Below are 12,887 nucleotides of genomic sequence, written 5' to 3'. Positions count from 1 at the left end.
ATCCCCACCTGTCCACTCTTCAGCTGACACTGTGGGTGATAGAATTTTGATTCCACATAGACACCTTTTTTTCTGAGGACATGCTTAGGGTCCTGCAGGAGGCCAGGAAACCCAATACTAGGAAGTCTTACTTATCCAAATGGAAGAGGTTTTATGTTTGGTGGCTTTCTTGTAACCTGGATCCACTTTCTGTGGATGTTCCCTTACTTGGTTCTTATCTGTGTGAACTGTTCAATTCTTGGTTGGCTTTTTCTTATGTGAAGGCCCACTTATCAGTTGTCTCTGCCTTCACCTCCTTTAACTTTTAGATTTGAAGCTAAACAATTTCTTAAAGATCTCCTTCATATTAGACCTCCCAGGAAGCCTGGTCCTCCTTCCTGGGATTTTAATTTTGCATTTAAAAAATTGACCCAGGCTCTTTTTGAGCCTGCAGCTTCAACTTCCTTGCAACATTGCTCTTGGAAGACTGTACTTTTGTTAGCCTTTACTTCTGTCAGGTGTCTGAGCTGCAAGCCCTTATAACTTGTCCTCTTTTTTAGTGTTTCATAAGGACAGGGTGTCCCTTCTTACTAATCCTACTTTTATGCCCAAGGTGGTAAATGAGTTGTCCCTTAATCAAGTCTGTCTGTACATTTGCCCACTGTTTTTCCCTTCTCCACGATCTGCAAAAGAGAAGATCCTGCACACATTGGATGTGCATAGACAACTCAGACTTTATTTGGATAAGACTAAGATTTTTCATAAATCTAATCAACTGTTTCCTTTCATCCTAGGACCTTAGGATTGGCTGGGTCCAAGCAAACTATTTCCTCTTGGATTTCTGAAGCCCTTTCTTTTTATTTATTTCATGGGAAGAGTCTTTCTTCTTCTGTTAAGGCTCATTCTGCTAGAGTCATGGCTTCTTCTGCTGCTTTTTCAAGGGGTTGGATATATACTCTATCCTTCAGGTGGCTACCTGGACTTCTGTATATAACTTTAACAAGTACTACAAATTGGGTGGAATTTCCAGAGCTAAAAGCTGGTTTTCCTAGGGCCATCTTTCATGGCTTCAGTCCTTCCTCCTCCCACTTCTTTCTGAGCTTTGGCACTCTCCCTATTGTAATGACTACTGCAACAGTGAAATGGAAGGGCATAATACAGTTGTGTAAAATTTTACCATAATGGTAGATGTCCTTCTCAACACTGTTGCAGTATTCACTCCCTCCTCCCCCGGTCCATTTCTTTTCTGGATGTCTGTTTACCTCTCTTCTCTTTGGACTGGCATTCCTATGGGGGCTATCAGTTCTAAGGATGGTACATCCAGACGTCACCTTTACACCCTACTCTACGCGGGGAGCATACGTGTGGTATATGGCATACCTTTAAGCATCCTAAAGGCTTTGGTATACTTGCTGGATGTCAGGCTGCCCTTGACAGGGTAACCCTATTGTATTGAGTACTGCAACAGTGAAGAGTAGGACATCTACCATTATGGTAAGATTTTACTCAACTGTACTTTTTACAGGTATAAAGGCAACATACTATTTAGTAGTAATTGGCAGAGGAGCAGTTGAGTTCAGATTTTGATGCATTGGTGTTGTGCACTGAGCAAAAAATGTTAAATTTGTTTATTGTTGAGGTTAATGTTTTGTTTTATACTCTAGGAAGAATTCAGAGCTCAGATTCCCAAGTATAAGTGGGCTGGGACTTCACCTTGTAGATCTGCTTCTCAAGAGCCAGCAGCAAACAATGCTGTACCTTCTACAGGGGCAGTAGTGCAGCCTGTGTCTAACTTGGGTAAGTAGTCTAAAGTCATTGTTACATATACATATGTCATTAACTGATGGTTTCCTTTATTGTCTGTTTCTTGAGTACTGAAGATTTTGGATGGCAACATATATGCTACTTTTTATCCTAATGTAAAAGAGGAACTCAACAAAACAAAATTCAGACTGCTGTGAGCAAAATAAGATGCTCCTTTCTATTACATTTCCTAATGACTCATAACTCCAACAGTGGATTCAGCTTTTCATACTTGTGTTGTCTACCTTCTGATGAAGAGCTTTTGTGTAAATGCATTTTCATCAGTCAGCACTCATTTTACTGTGATGACCCCTCTTTGTCCCCTTATTTCATACGCATCTTGTGTTCTGATGTAGCACACTCTCTTAGCAGCCATTACAAAGTTCAAACACTTAACTTGCAAGTGAATGTTTGCATGGTTAAGCGTGTTTGGGCTACTGTTTTGCAACGTTTTAGCCTTTGACTTGTTTGAGGGTACACCATACAGTGGGAATTAGTGGACTAGATTTTATCTTTAAGCACTAGGATCTATGGCAGCCTTACTGGTCAGCCAGCACATTAGAGTGCAAACTCTTACTTTAGTATTTGGCATTAGCATATCCTGTGCAGGTGAACACATTTTTTACCATCTGTAGTTCCTGTGTACCATAAATACCTGACATCTATATTAAAAATGTACATAATACACACAAATCCACTGAATCATAAATACCTAACAGTCTATATAAAAATATTGTATGTGAAGTTGTTCTATCTCGCTGTTCATTCTTTACTGATGGATTCAGAGCCGATCCCTCGGCTCGGAGTCGACCAATTGCAAAGCTCGAGGCCTTCAATTAGCTTGAGGCCAAGTCCCTGTCCCATGATGCATCTAGAGTTACCTCAGATCTAGTTGCCGCTGCAATAGATTGGAAGTTCTGCATTAACTCAGGCCAGTAAAACTGTTTTTTCTTCCTCTTATTACTTATATTTACATAGTTAGATAGTTTAAATAGTTTTTAGTCCCTTCCCTTAGTGTGATTTAAAAAATTTCTAGTTGACCTCTAGTTTTAGGCCTAGTTTAAAACTTTTTGCTAAGTAATAGGGTGTGTTTAGTGAGTGACCTTTCTCACATTTTTTGGCCAATTACTTATATATTTTTTTGTTGTGTGGTGTGTTTAGATTAGAATAGGCTTGATTCCATTTTACTCTTACAGTTTTTTGTAGTTAACAGTAAATTTGTCTGCCCTAAAATATTTAGACAGTGTGTTGTATCTTAGCAGCTATCCCCTTTTTCTTGTGTATTGTCTGCTCATTTGTGTGTTTCTGACAGTTGGTGGTGACAACAAAGGCTTTTCCTGTCTCTTTAATAGTACATTTGCATTTCTGTGTGTGGGTGTGACTTAGCCTGATTTTATTAAGGCTTTTTGCTAGATAATTACTGTTTGGATTGTTGTGGTGACAGTAGTTGTTCTATTAGACTTTCAGTGGCTGATCAAGACAAGCACCCCAAGTGTGGTTTCAAAAAGTGCCCAAAGTGTGGCCAAAAGATGTCGGTAACAGACAACCATGTTAATTTTGTGTACTGTCTAGGAGCCCTGCATTTGCAAGACAGCTGTGCTATTTGTCATTCCTTCTCAAGGGTCCTGCAGGAAAAGAAAAGAAAACTTATCGACAGAGGGTTGTTGAAGTCATTGTTTCAAGAAGCTTTGAGTGACCAAGATGGATCCAGCAAGTCCTCAAAGTCTTCTAGGACTTTCGGACTCTAAGAAATCTTTGACTTTGGCTCCACTGCCATTAGAACCAACGGTCTTTTCCTTTCGGAGCCGGTCTCCAGTCTTGGAACTGGGGTCCGAAGCTCCTGAGGGCCCATTACTACAGTTGGTACCACCTTCGGTGCGCTCTTCTCTGTCCTCTATCAGCCTGTCAGATCTGGATGCGGATCGTGTGGTGCAGAAGCTGTTATCGGCCCTGGCCTTGGCAAAAATGTTATTGGCTTCGACCCAAATGGCTTCGGAGCCGAAGACCATTGTACCAGCTCAAACTATTCCTCCTCCGAGCCATGCTGGTCCTTTGGAGCTGGAGGAGTCAGACCTGTTGATAGTGGAAACCTCGGAGCTGACGTCTGCTCCAGTGTCTTCAGCTCCATGCACTGTAACATCCTCGGTTCCGATTGAGGACTCTAGGAGCCCGACACTCTCTAGTCGGATCTGAGGAGGATAGTCAGACCAACTTGTCGGTTCTGACTCTGCCTCTTGGGGCTTCGGCTCTGATGAGCCAGGCTCCTACCTCTGATTCGGAGCCCACTGTCCCAGTGCCAGGGGTGTCGACGGTTTCTTCGGATCCATCGGTTCCCTCACATCAGAGCAGAGGTACTTTCGATGCCATGAGGAGAGTCATGTCTCGTAAAACATCCTTGACCTCAGATCTGGCTTCCTCCTCCCCTAAAGCACCGGTGTCTGCTTCTGCCTCACACATCCTGACCAAGCGTAGAGACCCAGAGCCTCAGGAAGCTCCATTGGGTGGACCTTGTTCTTCCGAGACCTCACCAGAAGCTCCCACTGATGAGGTTCTCAGGAAGAAATTATGTAAGAGGAAACATCTAGACTCCCCTCAGGAGTCTCTAACATCAGATACTGACTTAGATGAGTCAGAAGGGTTCCCACGGTCCCCCTCTGAAGATATATCATTCGATGAGATACTTGAAATCCTTAGGCAGAGGGGTGACTGGCAGTCCAAAAGCCCTACTGAGGTTGAGTCAGTTCTCCTGAAGGCTTTTGGGTCTCAGCCCTTCACCTCCTGAGTGACTCCACCCTACGATGAGCTGATACAGGTGGTCTCAGAAAAGGCATGGGAGTCTCCGGATACCATGGAGCCTGTCCCTACAAGGCCTAATAAATTCATTTCTGCCCCCCTTGACAAATCATTTTTGACAAAAGGTGTTCCTGTTGATGCCATGGTGGTGGCGGCAGCCACCAAAAAGGAAATGTCTGAGACTTCCTCATCTATCCATCCTCCTAACAGAGACTCCAGGATCATGGATAGGTATGGGAAGCGCATGTTTAGTTCAGTGATCTTTGCTCTTTTCATTCGCTCAGCTATTTAACCCACTTTACCAGGTTAAAAAAAGATCTCCTTAAGGAGCTAGAAGATGCTCTTCAGGGTACAGTAGCTGCAGGAGCTTCCGAAAAAGTTTCCGCCCAGCTTGCTACCCTCAATTCTATAGTAAACTTATCCATGCAACTCATCTCATATGCAGCTGATGGAACGAGTAGGGCAGCAGGTACAGGATTTGCTCTTAGGAAACACTCCTGGATGCACTTGTGTTCCTTTGCAGAGCCCTTCAAGTCATCCTTCGTGAATACTCCCTTTGATGGCTTGTCCCTTTTCAGGCCTAAAGTGAAGGAAACCTTAACCAGATGTGAACAGGACGGAAAGACCGTCTGACATCGGGGTCCATTTTTACACCCCCACCCGACCCTATCCTAAAGGGCAAAGAAGAGGAAAAATGTGGTTCCGAAAAGCCCAAGGATCCATTCAGGACACGCATGGTGAACCCCCATCCAGAGGCAGAGGAGGGGCAATAATGGAAGACGCCGCCCTCATGGCAGAGGGGGTCTGCAACACCAGGACGACAGAGATCACTTCTCTGGGAAGCCCTACCAGCGCTGTCTTGCTCTGGAGACAGTCGGGGTCGCTTATCTTTGTATCCAGACACCTGGCTCAAAATAACAAAAGACAGCTGGGTACAAAGTATCATTTCCAGAGGATACTTCATTACATTTGCCACACCCCCTCCACCAATAAGAAAAATCCCGGACGTTCCACCCAGTTATAGAGGTCCAAACGTTGCTAAGAAAAAGAGTTGTCCAATCAGTCCCAGCAGACCAGACAGGATCCGGAACTTACTCAAGATTCTTTTTGGTTCCAAAGAAGACGGGGGACTGGAGACCCATATTGGACCTCAGAAGACTGAACAAATATGCAAAGAAAGAGAAGTTCTGGATGGTCACACTTCAGTCTATACTTCCCTTCTTAGTAAAAGACAATTGGATGTGCTCGATAGATCTCAAGGATGCATACTACCACATAAAAATGGCCAGGTCATCCAGGGATCATCTGCGCCTCCGGCTGGGAGCCAATCATTACCAGTTTCGAGCCCCTGCCCTTTGGTCTCACTACAGCCCCCAGAGTGTTCACCAAATGCATGGCAGTGTCATGGCTCTCCTGAGGCACCTAGGATTCCAGGTGTTTCTGTACCTAGACGATTGGCTCCTTACCGCCACCACCAGGCATCAACTCATTCAAGCCAGGGAGTCCACTCTGTCACTCTGCAATCAACTGGGCATTACAGCCAACTCAGAAAAATCTGCCTTGTCACCATCGCAGCATATCGTTTTTATCGTGGCAGAGCTGGACACCACCACCACCACACTAAGGCTTCCAATAGAGAGAATTTTTCTTCTTCGTCAGCATTCTGATATCAAAAGACAGAGCAGCAAAGAAACTAAGTAGGAAACCAATGTACGTAAAACACTTTATGTAAAACAGCAAAGCTTTCGGATACAATCCTTCATCAATACTAATGCATACAAAGTATACTATATCTTTATATATAGGTCCAAACAGGTCATATGACCAGCAGCTAAACAGTCACATGACATAATTAAAATCACATGAATACATAAGCTAATTTAAGGAAAAAATACAATTTAAAAGACATATTAAAACACGTCACAATCTGGATCTACTTAGCTTAACCAATATCGGTTTCAAACTAACTGTACTATTTAGGCCAGGTATTGAATCACTTACAAGTCTCAGGATCCATTCATATTCTTTAATCTCCAAATAATTATTTAAATCTCCACCTCTAGGAGTAGATTTAACAGAATCAATGACCCTAAACTTAAAGGAATGCTGCTGCCCATAGTCAGCTATGTGCTTATACAATGCATTCCTTTCATAACACCTTCTGATCTCAGATTTGTGCTCAGTGATCCTTTCCCTCAACTTACGTGTAATTTTACCTACATAGAACGCACAACAGGCTACACACGTAGCCAGATAAACCACATGAGTGGTAACACATGTCGCTGATGTCTTAAATCTAAATCTCTTTCCATTTACAGGATGTTCGAAGATTTCACTTCCGGCACTAAGGATGTCATCACAGCAAGAGCAGTTAAGACACCTGTATGTACCAGGCTTAGCAAATGTAGATGTGTTCACAATGCTATCAAAGTCCTTATAACACAATAAACTCTTTAGAGTTCTCATGTTTCTATATGCATACTAAGGTCTAGGACCTAACATAACCTTTAAATCATCAGATGCCATCAAAACAACCCAATTTTTAGATGTGATCTGTCTTATGGATGGTGTCCTTACATTATAGGAAGTCACATATCTAATAGGTGCTTTGTTATCATGCAAATTATCATGAACATTACCAACTACATTTGTAAAATCATGGAAAAGTATTGGCCTCAACACCGTCTTTCTATCTTCCAGAACCCTATATTTATGTTCAGACAGCATAAAGCTATCATATCCACTAAAAATAAAATCTTTAAGCATCTCATCTAACTGGATTTCAAAACAAAAATCATCAGTATTAAGCCTACTTAGTCTACAGAGCTGAGATCTCACAGTGCCCCTAAAAGTATGCGGTGCATGCATGCTGTTAAAATGCGTATATCTGCCTGAACAAACCTCCTTTCTATGCACACTAGTGTGTAGCAAACCCTTGTCTAACCTCAAGTTGACATCCAAAAATGTGATATCAGTATCTGACATCACCATCTTAAACTTCAAAAAAGGAGATACTGAGTTTAAATAATCCAAAAAGCTAGTCAAATTCTCAGACGTGCCCTCCCACAGCATAAGACAATCATCTACAAATCCTGGAAGAACTTAATATTGCTCCTAAATGGATTCATATGACTAAACAATTGTTTTCTTTCCCATTGGTAAAGTACTAAATTAGCATATGTGTTGGCTACGGAGGTGCCCATGGCCACACCTGTGAGCTGAAGATATAAACACTCATTAAATAAGAAAACATTGTTTCTCAGTATAACATCCATGAGGGTACATATATTATTACTCTTAGTAAAATTAGGATTATTTTGTGACACCAAAAAATCCCTCAACAAATCAATCCCGATGTCATTCGGAATGACAGTGAAGAGTGACACAATATCCAATGTGACCAAGTAATAATTTCTACTAGCTAACACTTCCTTCTCCGTACTCTGCCAAACACGTAATTTCTGCAATAAATCAAAAGTGTCCACAAGAACCGAATCACATTCGGACAAATAAGGCTGTAATTGTCCATGCAAATATACAGAAATGGGCTCGGTCACCCATCCTGCCCCCGAGACAATAGGTCTCATTGGTGGATCTACCATAGATTTATGGATCTTAGGGATGCCGTAAAGATGTGGAATCACCGGGCATGGGACAGTTAAATAATTAAATAAATCCAAGTCTATGTCATCATTTAACTGCAGTTCGTATATAACCATATTAACATATGTAATACACTTCTTTACATCTATGCTAGAAATGCATTTGAAAGCAACAGTATCCTGAAGTAACAGTGACATAGCTAACATATATTTAACACGGTCCATAAGCACAATGATACCCCCTTTGTCCGCTTGTTTGACAATAATGTCCTTATGAGATTGCAAGTCCTTAAGCGCCATAAACTCTTCATAGGTTAAATTGAAGTATTTCTTTTTAACAGTTGTGTTATATAAAGCTCTAATTTGCAATTCACACAAATGAAAGGCTTTAGCAACTGGTGTACTTACAGGAATAAATGTACTATTGCGCTTGCAAGTTCCCTCATTAACAGTAGAATCACCAAACAGCAATTTTAAGTTCACCAGCCTAGTAAAGATTTTTAAATCAGTCAAGGCAGAGACCAAGTCATCCCCACAAGAGGGTATAAAATTAAGTCCCTTAGATAAAACTGAGTAATGAGCTTCTTCTAGCTCAAAACTTGACAAATTTAACGTACCTCTGATAATCTCCGGCTCTGTTTGCCTGCACCTAAAGGGCTTTCATTCTTTCTCTTGTTTGAGATTCCAACATGGGTCGCAGGTGTCCCCCTCGGGTGAACGAGACGCTCTTTAACAACCTCCGGTTGCTCCAAGTGGAAGCGTTTACTTTGAAAGTTAAGAGTAAGTTGCTGCGTTTTCTTCCCAGCCACGTTATGGGCGCCATCATTCGGAGGAGATACATGCTTCCCCTCTACAGGAGTATTAGCATCTGCACTCAGTGCACCGGAAGTTAACTGGAGTAGACCAATCTCCTCCAACGGTGGGTGGTTCTTCTTCTTTTGCAAAGTAGATTCAATATTCTTTTCAACCATGACATCACATATTTCGTCCAACGTATCAAGGGTGCCCTTGATCTGTGTTTTATTCTGAAGCTTGCCTTTGTTAACATGTAAAGCAGTCCCTTCCCTTGGCCAAGAAAAGATGTTACCTTTTTTAAAGTCGTTTATATCACGCCCCAACTTGCGTTTCTTGGTCGCTTCCATTCGGGAGTCAAGTGCTTGCATCATCTCCAGCATACGCTGATAACCGTCAGATAAACTTGAAAAAACAGACATACTCAAGAGATTATTTTCCAAAGTGTAAATCTCTTTCTTAATATCTTCCTCAGTGTCCAAAAAGAAATCATTCATAAGGCACATATAGTCTATGCTTAGTTTAATGTTTAGCTGCTGCCATTTCTTCAGCAGTTCAGGGTAGGTGTTCCCATAAGAGGGCATTTTTAGAATTCTAAGCCCTCTGGGAACGATACCTCTTTCAATATATGCAAGAAAACTAAAGCGTTGCCACTGCAAACGCTTAAAGGTATTCACCTTTCTCTCTAGTAGTTGTAAAGTCTTGTTAAATTCCATGGTGCCTTCTATGGCCAAGGGACAAACATCTGTAGCAACAGGGTTCATTGACTCCACGTAGCTCAGTAAAGGATTAGTCTCAATGTCGATAAGAGACTTAATAGAATTAACTAATCCTTTACTGAGCTACGTGGAGTTCTTCCAGCGATTTGTAGATGATTGTCTTATGCTGTGGGAGGGCACGTCTGAGAATTTGACTAGCTTTTTGGATTATTTAAAGTTTAAGATGGTGATGTCAGATACTGATATCACATTTTTGGATGTCAACTTGAGGTTAGACAAGGGTTTGCTACACACTAGTGTGCATAGAAAGGAGGTTTGTTCAGGCAGATATACGCATTTTAACAGCATGCATGCACCGCATACTTTTAGGGGCACTGTGAGATCTCAGCTCTGTAGACTAAGTAGGCTTAATACTGATGATTTTTGTTTTGAAATCCAGTTAGATGAGATGCTTAAAGATTTTATTTTTAGTGGATATGATAGCTTTATGCTGTCTGAACATAAATATAGGGTTCTGGAAGATAGAAAGACGGTGTTGAGGCCAATACTTTTCCATGATTTTACAAATGTAGTTGGTAATGTTCATGATAATTTGCATGATAACAAAGCACCTATTAAATATGTGACTTCCTATAATGTAAGGACACCATCCATAAGACAGATCATATCTAAAAAGTGGGTTGTTTTGATGGCATCTGATGATTTAAAGGTTATGTTAGGTCCTAGACCTTACTATGCATATAGAAACATGAGAACTCTAAAGAGTTTATTGTGTTATAAGGACTTTGATAGCATTGTGAACACATCTACATTTGCTAAGCCTGGTACATACAGGTGTCTTAACTGCTCTTGCTGTGATGACATCCTTAGTGCCGGAAGTGAAATCTTCGAACATCCTGTAAATGGAAAGATTTAGATTTTAAGACATCAGCGACATGTGTTACCACTCATGTGGTTTATCTGGCTACGTGTGTAGCCTGTTGTGCGTTCTATGTAGGTAAAACTACACGTAAGTTGAGGGAAAGGATCATTGAGCACAAATCTGAGATCAGAAGGTGTTATGAAAGGAATGCATTGTATAAGCACATAGCTGACTATGGGCAGCAGCATTCCTTTAAGTTTAGGGTCATTGATTCTGTTAAATCTACCCCTAGAGGTGGAGATTTAATTAATTATTTGGAGATTAAAGAATATGAATGGATCCTGAGACTTGTAAGTGATTCAATACCTGGCCTAAATAGTATGGTTAGTTTGAAACCAATATTGGTTAAGCTAAGTAGATCCAGATTGTGGCATGTGTTTTAATATATGTCTTTTAAATTGTATTTTTTCCTTATATTAGCTTATGTATTCATGTGATTTTAAGTATGTCATGTGACTGTTTGGCTGCTGGTCATATGACCTGTTTGGACTTATATATAAAGATATAGTATACTTTGTATGTATTAGTATTGATGAAGGATTGTATCCGAAAGCTTTGCTGTTTTACATAAAGTGTTTTACGTATATTGGTTTCCTACTTAGTTTCTTTGCTGGTCTATCCTTGGCGTTTGTGTCTGATATCAAAAGACAGAGCACCAGCATCAGAAGGTTTGAAATTAGTAGGCATGATGGCAGCAGCAATTTTAGCCATACCACTAGCTCATATGCACATGCGGATACTACAATGGCTGTTGTTCACTCAGTGGTCTTACCAAAAGCTTCCCATGTCTCACACTATAATGATCACAAATTCCTGCAAAAAGGATCTTCAGTGGTGGTTGACCTCACTTCATGTCACGATATGACACCAATTTGTGCTACCCCCTCCAGCAGCCACAGTGACAACGGACGCTTCCCTGATAGGGTGGTGGTGGGGGGGTATTTTCAGGGAAAGACAGCCCAAGGCACACGGTCCGATCAAGAGACACATCTGCATATCAATGTCCTGGAGGTGAGAGCAGTACTTTTGACGTTACCATACTTTCAGGGCTCTCTCCCTCTAGGTACGATTGCGATTTAGATGTACAACATGTCGGTGGTCTGGTATTTGAACACGGAGGAACCATGTCCTACCCCCTTTGCCACGAGGCTCTCAGAGTATGGCAGTGGGCTGTTTCCACCCAGTGCTTTTTGTTGGCAACGCACATCCCGGGGAAATCCAACATGATAGCAGACAAGCTGAGCAGGCAATATTGTTGCCCCACGAATGGTCCTTCAAGAAAGAAATAGCGGGCAGGATATTCCACAGGTGGGACCAGCCTTGCCATGACCTCTTTGCCAGTCACATGAACACGAAATGCAGAAGCTACTTTGCCCCGATTCCCCCTCCACGAGAAGCCCCAAGGGACGCACTCATGCATGATTGGCCTCCGGGTCTCCTCTATGCATTTCCTCCGATCCTGTTGATACCCAAGTTTCTACAGAAAGCAAAAACCCTGGGAAGGGCCATTATCCTCATAGCCCCTCATTGGCCTCGTCAGATTTGTTTCCCCTTTCTTCGACTTCATCTTTTGCAGAACCCTTGGATCCTGGACCCAGTTCCAGACCTACTGACGCACACGTCTGGGGAACTTCATCCCTCTCTGCAGTCCCTGACGCTGACAGCTTGGCTACTCCAATTCCCATCATAGTCAGGTTCCATAATCTCTCCATTGAGATGAAACAGATTCTTTTATCCTCTCATAAATCTTCTACGAGGAAGCTATATCTTAACAAATGGAAAACAAATTTCTATATGGGCCTCTCAAAACAATATTGATCCTTACCCAAGCCCCTATGGTCTCCATTTGAGAGTTCTTGACTATGATTTTTAACAAAGGAGCTGCAGCAGCTACAGTTCGTGTTCAACTGGCTGCTATTTTTAATTTTCATCTTGGTTTTGAAGGGTTGAATATCATGTCTCACAAGTTATCCAAAGCCTTTCTCAAAGGGACCTTTCATATTAGACCACCTGTGAAATCTCCCTATTCTCCATGGAATCTAAATTTTATACTTTCCCGCATAATTCTTCTGCCATTTGAGTCAGCTTCCTCTTGTGACCTGAAATTTTTGTCATGGAAAACTATCTTTCTGGTAGCTATTACTTCTACCCACAGAGTGTCAGAGCTTCAGCATTTATCTATCAAGCCTCCCTAGTTGATATTCCATGCTGACAGAGTTTCACTTAGAACAAACCCCTCAATCTGATGTTAATCTTCTTCCCGTTCATCACTGATGA

The 12,887-nt window shown here is 41.7% G+C and overlaps 1 protein-coding gene across 2 annotated transcripts in view; it reads left to right on the top strand.

Annotated features, from left to right (window-relative positions):
• Positions 1-12,887, top strand: part of LOC122799547 (BUB3-interacting and GLEBS motif-containing protein ZNF207-like) — a 1,273,851-nt gene that overhangs the window by 1,188,339 nt on the left and 72,625 nt on the right. For both annotated transcript variants that reach the window (XM_044068680.1, XM_044068689.1), the window contains one exon: positions 1,644-1,776. In XM_044068680.1, coding sequence (XP_043924615.1) covers positions 1,644-1,776 — 133 coding nt within the window. The remainder of the gene's footprint in view (positions 1-1,643; positions 1,777-12,887) is intronic.

This window comes from Protopterus annectens, chromosome 1.part0, assembly GCF_019279795.1.
Source record: "Protopterus annectens isolate FY-2018-M chromosome 1.part0, PAN1.0, whole genome shotgun sequence".
Taxonomy (NCBI): domain Eukaryota; kingdom Metazoa; phylum Chordata; order Ceratodontiformes; family Protopteridae; genus Protopterus; species Protopterus annectens.
This window is presented reverse-complemented; position numbering and strand designations above follow the sequence as displayed.